Source organism: Somniosus microcephalus, chromosome 11, assembly GCF_052327205.1.
Source record: "Somniosus microcephalus isolate GS21.2 chromosome 11, FLI_Smic_1.0, whole genome shotgun sequence".
In the NCBI taxonomy this organism is placed as follows: domain Eukaryota; kingdom Metazoa; phylum Chordata; class Chondrichthyes; order Squaliformes; family Somniosidae; genus Somniosus; species Somniosus microcephalus.
In genome coordinates this window covers 158,164,189-158,177,752 of record NC_140997.1, presented here as the reverse complement: position 1 = coordinate 158,177,752, position 13,564 = coordinate 158,164,189, and the positions used below count along the sequence as shown (strand labels likewise).

The 13,564-nt window shown below is 44.7% G+C and overlaps 1 protein-coding gene across 1 annotated transcript in view; it reads right to left on the bottom strand.

Annotated features, from left to right (window-relative positions):
- LOC147110960 (acylamino-acid-releasing enzyme-like) overlaps positions 1-13,564 on the bottom strand; it is a 130,028-nt gene that overhangs the window by 78,525 nt on the left and 37,939 nt on the right. Inside the window, exon 6 of the mRNA XM_086001386.1 lies at positions 815-981. Coding sequence (XP_085857512.1) covers positions 815-981 — 167 coding nt within the window. The remainder of the gene's footprint in view (positions 1-814; positions 982-13,564) is intronic.

Sequence of the window (13,564 nt, the reverse complement as noted above, 5' to 3'; positions counted from 1 at the left end):
CTACTATGGGGCACAGCGCCTGGGTTAGGAAGGGTAAAATCTGCCTGTGTTACCATTCCCGAGTGTCATCCCTCGATCACTGCCGCAAGTCCAGTGTCTGGACGTTGGATGAGGAGAAGATTGGGCATCCACCACATTTGAATAACCTGCAAGGCTTACACATGAAGAATGGCCACTTGGAAAAGATAGCACAGTACAACAGGCAAGAGAGTTATGACTTTCAGAAGCTGGAGAGGGGAGGTGAGAAAGGAAAAAGGAGGAAGAGGAAAAATGTGATTGAAAGTTATAACGATAAGTACAAAGAAGATCGATGTGAGGACCATGGGCTTATCACTTATGGAATACAACCATCTGGGTTAAATATAATCAAGGGAAAGAAGTGCTGTTTTTTTAAAAAAGAAAATCCTTCAGAAATCCTTCAATTATCTATCTTAAATTGAAACTATATCTTCATTGTATCAGGCTGTAAGAACAGTAGTTCTATTTTGTCATATCTCGTCCTGTCCGTCTGTCACTCCTCCACCCCCTTTGGCCACTATTCTCGCCAAGGACACTGCTCCTTCCCTCCCTGACACCACTGCTTTCAGTATTCAATGATAAAAATCACTAGCAATATCAGTTTCATTCTCTTTGTTAAAAGGCATCTTCACACCCAACAGCTATGATACATGACATGTTCATAGCAAAACATTACTTTAAAACCTGAAACCTTTCACTGAAAACACACTCCCCTGTCTAAACGCTAATCTTCCTGGATTGTGCACGTGACAGTGGGTGTTGCACAAGGTGCCTGGAGAGAAGAATGGTACTGTACTTTCACAGGTTTCTCCTGTTTTTCTGGTTTGATGCTGTCTTCATCCTCCTCACCCACACCGATTTCAGGCTTAGTTTGGAAGAAGGATTCCACTTTGGGTCTTTTCTTTTCAGCAATGTACAGGATGTGAGTCTCGGAGTGAGACCACACAAGGCAGCCAAACTGATCTGGGGGGGAGGGGGAAAAGAAAGAGAACACAAGAAGAATATTTACATTAAAGGACATAACAGGGCAGAAACAAGCCTTTAAAATAATACATCCAGGCACCACAGAAAGGATGCAAAGCTTCCAAAAATTACTCATTTGCTGCCAATATAGTGAAACAGAAGGTTGGTCTGGCATTAATTTTCTGCTAGATGATGTTGCTACTATTTGTTAAAGGATACCACAGTCTCTCTTCTGGCAGATCATTACATGCAGGTTTTGTTCTCGAATCCAAACCTGGTATCCTGAAAACTAGAAAACTGCTAATTTCAGGAGTGCTCATTCAACAGTGTCAGCAGCAGACAATTTGAGAATTCAAAGCAATTATTGATCAAAGTGTTTCAGAAAAGTATTAACGTAATTGGGACGGACAGCAAAAAAAACTGAAGAAAAGAATTTGCTACTAAATGGCAATCTCACGCAAGAGCGGTTATAGGATGGCTACTGCAGGTGTGAGTTTCCAAGATTCTGTCTTCAGGTGTGTATCATAGTCTGGGGGCCACATATAACATTTACATCCATTTTTCCATTAATCTTCATCAAAGTGCTGATACTAAAAGATCCTGGTGTTCTGATTTAGGATGCATCTACCAATGAAGCAACAGTGCCAAAAAGAGTCTTTTCAAACCCTCCAGGGCCACAAAATTTAAACACAGTTAACCAGCAAATAAGAAATGTGTAAATAGGGCTGAGCAGCTTGGGCAACGAGGGCCAGATTGCCAGGGTTCAGGGGGGTCACGTGCGACTGTGGTGCCACTGTTCTGAGTGGCGACAGCGGTGGCTGGAATCTCAGAACGGCGAGACCAGGTAGGCCTCAGAGCGGCGGCGGGAAGCGCGGCGGCGACCAGGTAGGCCTCAGAGCGGCCAGAGCGGCGGCGGGAATCTCGGCAGCGGCGAGTATTTAAAGAGCGGCGGAGACCAGGTAGGCCTCAGAGCGGCGGGAATCTCGGCAGCGGGAATCTCGGAGCGGCGAGGCTTTAAAGAGCGGCGGAGACCAGGTAGGCTTCAGAGCGGCGGGAATCTCGGCGTGGCGAGGCTTTAAAGAGCGGTGGAGACCAGGTAGGCCTCAGAGCAAAGAGAGCGGCGGCGGGAATCTTGGCGCGGCGAGGCTTTAAAGAGCGGTGGAGATCAGGTAGGCCACAGAACGGCGAGAGCGGCGGCGGGAATCTCGGCGGCGGCGAGTATTTAAAGAGCGGCAGAGACCAGGTAGGCCTCAGAGCGTACCAGTCTCAGAGAGAGGGAGAGAAGAAAAAAGTAATTGAATTGTGACGTCACCGGAAAGCAGGTAAGTGATTGGTTGGGGAGTATTTCTCTCTTTATAAACTTTAACTCTGTGGTTCATACTTTCTAAAGTCTCCGTGGTGTAGCGGGGACTGTTTGTAAACCAGGGCCCTTAAATATACCATTTAACTGTAGTGTAATTGGTGGGATTGATTTGATTTAATTTAATTGCAATTAAAGGGTAAGTCATGGCAGGACAGCCCGGTGCCGTGGTATGCTCCTCCTGCGCTATGTGGGAACTCAGGGACCCTTCCTGTGTCCCTGACAACCATGTGCGCAGGAAGTGTGTCCAGCTGCAGCTACTGGCAGACCGCATTGCGGTGCTGGAGCTGCGATTGGACACATATTGGACTATTCGCGAGGCTGAGGACGTCGTGGACATCATGTTTGATCAGTTGGTCACACCGCATGCAAAGTTTGGACAGGCAGAAAGGGAACAGGTGACCAACAGACAGAGTACTAAGCACAGGCAGGTAGTGCCCCTCCCAAACAGATACACCACTTTGAGTACTGTTGGGGGGGGATGGCTTATCAGAGGAAGGCAGCAGCAACCAACTTCCTGGCGACAGGGGTGGCTCTGCTGCACAGGACGGGAGGAAAAAGAGGGGTAGAGCTATAGTAATAGGGGATTCTATTGTAAGGGGAATAGATAGGCGTTTCTGCGGCCGCAAACGAGACTCCAGGATGGTGTGTTGCCTCCCTGGTGCAAGGGTCAAGGATGTCTCAGAGCAGCTGCAGAACATCTTGGAAGGGAAGGGTGAACAGCCAGTTGTCGTGGTGCATATAGGTACCAACGATCTAGGTAAGAAACGGGATGAGGTCCTAAAAGCTGAATATAGGGAGTTAGGAGGTAAATTAAAAAATAGGACCTCAAAGGTAGTAATCTCAGGATTGCTACCAGTGCCACGTGCTAGTCAGAGTAGAAACAGAAGGATATTTCAGCTGAATACGTGGCTAGAGGAATGGTGCAAGGGGGAGGGATTCAAATTCCTGGGACATTGGAACCGGTTCTGGGGGAGGTGGTACCAGTTCAAACCGGACGGTTTGCACCTGGGCAGGGCTGGGACCGATGTCCTAGGGGGAGTGTTTGCTGGTGCTCTGGGGGAGGGTTTAAACTAAAATGGCAGGGGGTTGGGAACCTGAGCAGGGGGACAGAGGAAAGGGAAACAAGGATAAAAGCAAAAGATAGGAAGTAGAAAAACAAAAGTGGCAGTCAGAGAAATCAACGGTTTAAATCAAACATGGCCAGTTAATAATAATTCTAATAGGTCTAAGAGCGTTAAAAAAACAAGCCTGAAGGCCTTGTGTCTTAATGCGAGGAGCATTCGTAATAAGGTGGATGAATTAGCTGCGCAAATAGAGGTCAACAAATATGATTTGATTGGGATTACGGAAACATGGCTCCAGGGTGGCCAAGGCTGAGAACTCAACATCCAGGGGTATTCAATATTCAGGAAAGATAGGCAAAAAGGAAAGGGAGGTGGGGTAGCATTGCTGGTTAAAGAAGGGATTAACACAATTGTAAGGAAGGATATTAGCTCTGATGATGTGGAATCTGTATGGGTAGAACTGAGAAATACCAAGGGGCAGAAAACATCAGTGGGAGTGGTATATAGACCTCCAAACAGTAATGCGGAGGTTGGGGATGGCATTAAAAGGGAAATTAGAGAAGCGTGCAATAAGGGCAGAGCAGTCATCATGGGTGACTTTAATCTACAAATAGATTGGGCTAACCAAATTAGTAACAATACAGTGGAGGAGGAATTCCTGGAATGATTACGGGATGGTTTCCTGGACCAATATGTCGAGGAACCAACTAGAGATCAGGCCATCTTAGACTGGGTATTATGTAACGAGAAAGGATTAATTAGCAATCCTGTTGTACGAGGCCCCTTGGGTCGGAGCGATCATAATATGATCGAATTCTTCATTAAGATGGAGAATGAAGTAGGTGACTCAGAGACTAGGATCCTGAATTTAAATAAAGGAAACTACGATGGTCTGAGGCGCAAGTTGGGTAGGATTGATTGGGGAACGCCACTCAAAGGGTTGACGGTGGATAGGCAATGGCAAACATTCAAAGACCGCATGGATGAAATGCAGAATTTGTTCATCCCTGTTTGGCATAAAAATAAAACAAAAAAGGTGACTCAACCGTGGCTAACAAGGGAAATTAGGGATAGCATAAGATCCAAGGAGAGGACATATAAATTGGCCAGAAAAAGCAGTAAACCTGAGGATTGGGAGCAGTTTAGGAGTCAACAAAGGAGGACAAAGGGATTAATTAAAAAGGGAAAATAGAATATGAGAGTAAGCTTACAGGGAACATAAAAACTGACTGTAAAAGCTTTTATAGGTATGTGAAGAGAAAAAGATTGGTGAAGTCAAACGTAGGTCCCTTGCAGTCAGAATCAGGGGAATTTATAATGGGGAACAAAGAAATGGCAGACCAATTAAATACATATTTTGGTTCTGTCTTCACAAAAGAGGACAAAAATAACCCCCCAGAGATGTCGGGGAACATAGGGTCTGATGAAAGGGAGGAACTGAAAGAAATCAGTATTTGTAGGGAAATAGTGTTAGGAAAATTGATGGGATTGAAGGCCGATAAATCCCGGGGCCTGATAATCTACATCCTAGGATACTTAAGGAAGTGGCCCTAGAAATAGTAGATGCATTGCTGATTGAAGTAAGATTTAAAAATGAGCGTAACAGGGCACGTTTAGTAGAACGCAATTGCGCAGCAAAATGTTTAAAGATGAAATGTACTAATTACTCGTATGTTTAATTGCAGAAATGACCATACCAGTTTAGAGAGATGAAACTTACAAAAAGAGACAATGACATAACCCTTTTCTGGAAAAACGAAACTTAGTAGTGGTCAAGAGAGGGTCTCGTTTCTCAGAAATCACATGACCTGATGACTCATTTCCAAGAAATCAGAGGGGCCACAGGCCCATACAGTGAAAAGTGAAACTTACGTTATTGGTTACCTTGTAGAAGTTAGGCACACCTAGTTAGTGATTAATGTATAGACTTTTAAATCGATTGGACCTCTGGAATAGGAGGTCTCGGAATATGTGTATAACTGTGTAAACCTCAAGAGATTCGGGGGAGTTGGAGCCTTGTGTTGGGACGCAAGAGCCATAGCTCCCCAGGCCTGAATAAACCGTTTTTACTTCAATTATTGTGTCTGTCTTTCCTACAACAAGCCAGTGTTGTCGACTTTGTATATCACTCAGTCCACACTTTGGGGGCTTACATCAATTGGCGACGAGGATGGGATGTGCGTTCTGAACCAGACTCTCAGACAGCGTTAACCTAAGACGGGTGAGTATGTTTTAATTACCACCTGTAAAATTAGGGGTTAATCGCTGGCGAGACATTGAGTCAGAATCGACGTATAAAAAGAACTAGAAGGAGAAAGACACCCTTAATTGAAGGCGGTTAAAAAGATAGGGATAAGGTGTTCCCTAAGCCGTATAGCGGCAAACCGACAGGGGCGGAAAGACCCCTATCCCGGGAGGCGGGAAATCCTCATTTAGCCGTGTGGCGGCAAACCGACAGGGGCGGAAAGACTCCTATCCCGGGAGGCGGGAAATCCTCATTTAGCCGTGTGGCGGCAAACCGACAGGGGCGGAAAGACCCCTACCCCGGGGAGGCGGGAAATCCTCTTTATCCGTGAGACGGCGAAATCTCAACAATTGAAGGAATGGGTGCACCGTGGTGAGTGAATGAGATAAAACCCTACGGTCAAAAAAGAGGTTAGAACGGACAAGGGTGAGGTCTGTCCCCAGCACCTAGCCTGAGCCTGAATTAAGAGGACAGTAGTCCCACGTGACGGCCAGGATCAAGTAGGACGCCGGGAGCTACAGACCCCACAGTACCAAAACCTCGGGACTAAAGGGTTGGTGTGTGTCTAACAAAATGAAGTGACTAACAGAAAGCAAGAAACTAACTAAGGTGACGCTATAGGGGCGAACAACGTAGCGTACAAACCTAATTCACCAATACCGTGAATTAAGCATTAAACATAGCAGTTAGTTATGAATAAGAGGGTGGAAGAAGAATCCTCAAGGGACCTGGATTCTATAACCCGACTCCTGGAAAATAAAAAGAAACAGTGCAGAGAGCCAAAGGCTTGGTGGGGAGGAGCTAAAGATAAAGAGGCAACAGATAATGTAAGGAATTGAAACAGAAGGGAGAGATAAAGAAGGAAAAAGATCTAATTTGCAGGCGAACCAATTTGAAGCCCCAGCAAAAAAAAAACAAACAAACAGGGATTTGGAAACTAGGGAAAGCTGTTGAGTCACAGATTTAAAAAGGAAGGAAAAGATAAACTTAAAGCTTTACCAACATGGAAGTTATTAGCATCTGTACCAAGACAAGTAAAACACGAGATTTGCTGAGTGAAAGGAACCTTAGACATATGCTGAAATTACAGTTTGTATAAAAATGTGTGAGTGTGGATGTTTTCCTGATTAGGAATGTTTAAGAGGATTCAATATTCCTTTGTCTGAAAATCTGTCCGTTAAGAAAAAGAACTGTCTGCTGTGTGTTGTAGCTCCACCCACTTCTCTGTGTTAAAGTAAAAGCATTTAACCCCTTTGTCTTGTCGGGGATTTTGGAAGTTTAAGAATGTGCAAATAAGATTGTGCCCTCAGAATGAAAAAAACCTATTACAATTTGAGTTAAGCTGAAGTGTAAAAACTGAGAAGAGCAACAAAAAGTTTGTTTAATGAAAGATTAAGTTTCAGTCTAAGATCTAACCTTGGAGTTATGAGGTAAATTAACCTATTAAAACCAGACTTTCATTGTGGCCACAGTGAAATTCTGGTTGATGTAAATTGGTGTAGTCCAAATTGAATAAGATAACTCAACTCCGCAAGAATATCCGATAGTGGCAGGTCCCTCTACAATATTTAATTGACTATGGTACTGGAAGCCTTATAGAAGGCGGGACTAGAGTTAAACCTTAGAAAGGTATAGGTAGGGAAGGATGAAGTAGTCGACCTAGGATACATAGTGACACAAGGGAAGAGACAAATGCCCCAAAACAGATGGGAGGGGCATTAGGACTGGCTGCGTGCTTTGATTGCTCGCAAGCTTCGAGGGATGGCAGCAGGAAGGGACCGCGCCAGAGAGGGGAGGGGGATCCGAGGATGTTTGTTGATGCATTGGTAGGGGGCTGACAGTGCAAAATGTTAATAGACACAGGAGCCACAATCTCATTGACAGACTTACCCTTACCCCGAACGAAACTTTCAGTTAGTATAGCAGGAATCGGTGGACGAAGAATCAGGGCTTATAAGAGCGAAACAGTCTTACTATAAATTGCCTGTATAATAATACCTACCCAGTTGTGGGTATGCGAGAACACCGAAGGAACAATCCTAGGGATAGATATACTGCGAGAAGTAGGAGCTTTAGTCGACCCTAAAGCGAATGAAGTGTACTGGCCCCCAGATTATAAGTCAAACAAACAGGCAGGCCCGGGAAACAAAGTAGAAATGGCCCAGCCTATACAGGATTTGATCAAAGGGGGGTAGCCAAAGGAAAATGTGTAAACCTATATAGATAGTCGGAATGTCTTTGGGGTGGTGTCTGATTACATGATAGCGGGAGTAGGCAGGGATATATGACACCAGGAGAAGACCCGTAAGAGACAAGAATATAATCAAAGAATTAGTAGGAACCTCTCTCCTACCCAAAGAGTCCGTAATAATAAATTAAAGCACACAAGAGGATGGGCAGCTAAACGATCAACTGAGAGAGGGAATCTGACCAATGAAGCCCAAATGTTCATGTTGAATCAAAGTGTGAAACCACAACTGTCTTTCAGTCAGGGATGTTTTTTGGGTTGCGTGGAGTGACGCAATAATGTTTAGCTCCACCTTCAAAAGCCTGCGAAGGAGTTAACCCTTTCCACTGACAGCTGTTTGAGTTCACCAAGCAACAACTTCAGTATTACTGAATAGAATCTAAAGATATTGGACATTATTAAATTTAAGTTTCTTAATGTTAAGCTGATATTTCCCCACAGTGATAGAAGGAAAATTAGGATTTGATAAATGGAAGTTATCTTATAAACTAATTGCAGCACCGTCTCAAACGGCCGGGAGACTGCTGGGGAGGCTGTCCTGTTACCCAAAGATAAATCTGGACAGATAGTTAGAGACATGAGGCCAAAGACCAACAGATTATACGGGATCGAGAACAGGATACACGGGACGACCAGAAGTAGGTCTTAGCAATAGATAGCAAAGTGATAGCAGAAACAATACCAGCCAAACCAGGGCTAGCACCCAGATGGTCAGGACCTTATGAAGTATTAATGAATAATGGCACGTGCTCATGTAGATGGGTCTGGAACGGGTAAAGGAAGGTGGAAACACTGGACCCAGTTAAAAATATATAAGAAAGACAATGAGTAAACCAGAGATGGTGCCCTTTTTGACAGAGTGAGGAGTATACTAGAAGATATAAAGAATGGGAAGGGGAGTTACTACATATATCAATGATAGGGCTGTGTATGATGATAATAGGCTGTGTATGATGATATTATATGCCATAGTTAGCATCTTCAGGTATGTCTGGGGACAGAGCCACAGAACAAGAAATGAACCAGATGTACAGCATTTTGAACTGATAAAATGTATAAGAGCAGAATAATTCTAACTGGCTGGTGACGACCAGCCCCCTTTTTGTAATTACAGGAACATTGGACGTCCGGAATGAGATGGAGCGTCCTCGCCTTGATTCTAGGGATAAATATAAGTATTGCCATTATCGAGGGGGATTAGTAATAAGGAGAACACAGGATGAGGTGTATTTTAGTGTAGCACATAGAGTTACTAAGCTTGCCATTAATATGAGTACTTTTGAGATACAAAACAAACCTGGAACTCCCTGTGGGTAAAACAATTAGAGGATCCACAGGAGAAAAAAATCTATCTTACAAAGATGTAAGAAACGGGGAGTATTGGAAACGACCGGAGCAGGGTATGCGGCCGGGTTAGCAACAGTTAATAGCTTGGACATAGAAGGAGTAAACGAAGGAGCAGAAGAATTACAAGCAAAAATAGAGAAGTTACTAAAACAAGCTACTGGAAATAGCCAGCAATTGACACTGGCAGGGAAACCAAACAATAATGCAATTGTCGGGGGTGGAAGAGATAGTAGCCCCCCATGCAGAAACAATCAATACAATTATTGATAGACTTAATAATGCTTCTCGCCAAACCGATAAGGAACTAATATGTGCCACATAGGGCTCATGGCTATTGTCGAATGCTCAGCATAACATGAGGCAAATAAATAATGAACAGATCCCTGATTGGATTACTAATAAGGATCTGGAACCTTGGATTGACACAAATAAAAGCCTATGTAAGGAATGTAAAATGGGACAAGTACACCGGGCAGGTGATTGTCTGACCCCATGGACTAAGATGATTGGCTTTGTACTGGCCATCCCACAATTCCCAGAAGGGGGACAACCCCGATACGATGTGATTAATATAGGAGAAGTACAAAGGGAAAGTGGGTTAAATATCATGATGTCCCTACCAAGGTGCTTTGGGAAAGGGATGAAGATAATAAACAGAAGAATGAAACCTAAAGGGGGGTGGTAGTGAACGGGTGCCACCACAAGGGAAGGACATGGGTGTGCACACACCCCCCCGCCGAGGGAGACACATCCGAGTACGGATTTACGAAAATTACCAATTGCACCCTCGAGGTTCACCCAAGGGGATACACTGGACCTGGGTAGCATCAAGGAACAATGGGACCTGTTGTGTCACCACAATTGAACAGAAATATGAATATCAAGATATGGCTTATACCATTCCCCAACCAAACCGTTGTTTTGGTCTAAAGATACCTACACAGATAGGAAAACCTGGTCATTTGATAATATGGGACTTACTAAAAAGGGTTGAAACTTATGTCATACCAGAGCCCAAGGCAATTCCTAAGTTAGAGGAAGCTTGGACAACATTAGAGGAAACTCACCCACTTCCTCATATTTTGATAATTGGGGACCAGGATGGTCGGGGACTGTGGGCGCCTCGGTGGTACAAGGCATAATGATATTCCTCTTGATTGTTATTCTGATATATTGTGTATTTTTATTTCTCCAGTGCCTTTGTGCCAGAATGAGTAAGGCCGAAATTGGTGCGGTGAAGGAAGTAGAGCCTGAAGAGGGGCAGGAAGCGATGTTAAGAATGGACAACTCTCCCGCCTCTCCAAGGCAAATGGTGTAAGACGCGATGGGAAGCCCTGAAATTATATGGGATTAATTGGGCATGGTAATTAAAGACTGGGCCGGCCAACCGTACGATGGAGGTGGCAGAAGGGGGGTGGCAGAAGGAGGGTGGTGAATGAGGATCGGTGTGTGATGACAGTCTCGAATTGGCACGTCACACACCCCACGTGGGAATGAGGGACAGGCTTGAGCAGAAAAGCCTCAACCATTAGTGCAGGGTCTAAGGGGCCCCGGGAATGGTTACACCAGAAGGAGTGCATAAAGGAAAGACCACCCTAAAGGAAAGCCCACCGTAGAGGAAAGACCACCATACCACAGAGGGGGGAAGTCGGCCTCCAAATTGATAGGACATATACATGTATAACCTAGACTGGTAGAAGGCCAGGGAGTGCACGCTCTGGCAGACACCAGGCAGTGGACATGCATGTTGACCTGTTTTGGAACAATTGTCCAAAAGGTCAAAAGGAGGGACTGAAGTAAGATTTAAAAATGAGCGTAACAGGGCACGTTTAGTAGAACGCAATTGCGCAGCAAAATGTTTAAAGATGAAATGTACTAATTACTCGTATGTTTAATTGCAGAAATGACCATACCAGTTTAGAGAGATGAAACTTACAAAAAGAGACAATGACATAACCCTTTTCTGGAAAAACGAAACTTAGTAGTGGTCAAGAGAGGGTCTCGTTTCTCAGAAATCACATGACCTGATGACTCATTTCCAAGAAATCAGAGGGGCCACAGGCCCATACAGTGAAAAGTGAAACTTACGTTATTGGTTACCTTGTAGAAGTTAGGCACACCTAGTTAGTGATTAATGTATAGACTTTTAAATCGATTGGACCTCTGGAGTAGGAGGTCTCGGAATATGTGTATAACTGTGTAAACCTCAAGAGATTCGGGGGAGTTGGAGCCTTGTGTTGGGACGCAAGAGCCATAGCTCCCCAGGCCTGAATAAACCGTTTTTACTTCAATTATTGTGTCTGTCTTTCCTACAACAAGCCAGTGTTGTCGACTTTGTATATCACTCAGTCCACACTTTGGGGGCTTACATCACTGATCATCTTCCAACATTCAATGAAATCTGGAACAGTACCCATGGATTGGAGGGTAGCTAATGTTTCCCCACTATTCAAAAAAGGTGGTAGAGAGAAAACTGGGAATTACAGACCAGTAAGCCTGACATCGGTTGTGGGGAAAATGCTAGAGTCCATTATAAAAGATGCAATAGCAGAGCACTTAGAGAACAGTGACAGGATCAGACAAAGTCAACATGGATTTACAAAAGGTAAATCGTACTTGACTAATCTACTGGAATTTTTTGAGGATGTAACTGGTAAAATAGATAAGGGAGAACCAGTGGATGTGGTGTATTTGGACTTTCAGAAGGCTTTCGATAAGGTCCCGCATAAGATATTAGCGTGTAAAGTTAAGGCACATGGGATTGGGGGCAAGGTATTGACTTGGATAGAGAACTGGTTGGCAGACAGAAAGCAAAGAGTTGGAATAAACGGGTCTTTTTCCGAGTGGCAGGCAGGGAGTAGTGGGGGACCGCAGGGATCGGTCCTTGGATCCCAGCTATTCACAATATATATTAATGATCTAGACAAGGGAACTAGATGTAATATCTCCAAATTTGCAGATGACACAAAGCTGGGTGGGCGTGTGTGCTGTGAGGAGGATGCCGAGAAACTCCAGGATGATTTGGACAGAAGCATGGCAGATGCAATATAACATGGATAAATGTGAGGTTATCCACTTTGGTGGCAAAAACAGGAAGACAGATTATTATCTGAATGGCAATAGATTGGGAGAAGGGGAAGTGCAACGAGACCTGGGTGTCCTTGTGCACCAGTCGCTGAAGGTAAGCATGCAGGTGCAGCAGGCGGCTAAGAAGGCAAATGGTATGTTGGCCTTCGTAGCGAGAGGGTTTGAGTACAGGAACAAGGATGTCTTGCTGCAGTTGTACAGGGCCTTGGTGAGACCACATCTTGAGTATTGTGTGCAGTTTTGGTCACCTTATCTAAGGAAGGATAGAAACATAGAAGATAGGAGCAGGAGTAGGCCATTCGGCCCCTCGAGTCTGCTCCGCCATTCAACGAGATCATGGCTGATCATCCAAACTCAGTACCCTGTTCCTGCCTTCTCTCCATATCCCTTGATCCCTTTAGCCTTAAGAAATATATCTAACTCCTTCTTGAATATATTTAATGAATTGGCCTCTACTGCCTTCTTTGGCAGAGAATTCCACAGGTTCACCACTCTCTGGGTGAAGAAATTCCTCCTCATCTCTGTCCTAAATGGCTTGCCCCTTATCTTTAGACTGTGACCCCTGGTTCTGGACTCCCCGACCATTGGGAACATCCTTCCAGCATCTAGTCTGTCTAGTCCTATTAGAATTTTAAAAGTTTCGATGAGCTCCCCTCTCATTCTTTTAAACTCTAGCGAGTACAAGCCCAATCGACGCAATCTCTCCTCATACGTCATTCCTGCCATCTCAGGTATCAGCCTGGTGAATCTTCGCTGCACTCCTTCCATGGCAAGAACATCCTTCCTCAGCTAAGGCGACCAAAACTGCACACAATACTCAAGATGTGGCCTCAGCAAGGCCCTGTACAACTGCAGCAAGACATCCTTGTTCCTGTAATCAAACCCTCTCGCTACGAAGGCCAACATACCATTTGCCTTCTTAACCGCCTGCTGCACCTGCATGCTTACTTTCAGCGACTGGTGCACAAGGACGCCCAGGTCTCGTTGTACTTCCCCTTCTCCCAATCTATTGCCATTTAGATAATAATCTGCCTTCCTGTTTTTGACACCAAAGTGGATAACCTCGCATTTATCCACGTCATATTGCATCTGCCATGCTTCTGCCCAATCACCCAACCTGCCCAATTCATACTGGAGTTTCTCGGCATCCTCCTCACAGCACACACGCCCACCCAGCTTTGTGTCGTCTGCAAACTTGGATGTTCTTGCCATGGAAGGAGTTCAGCGAA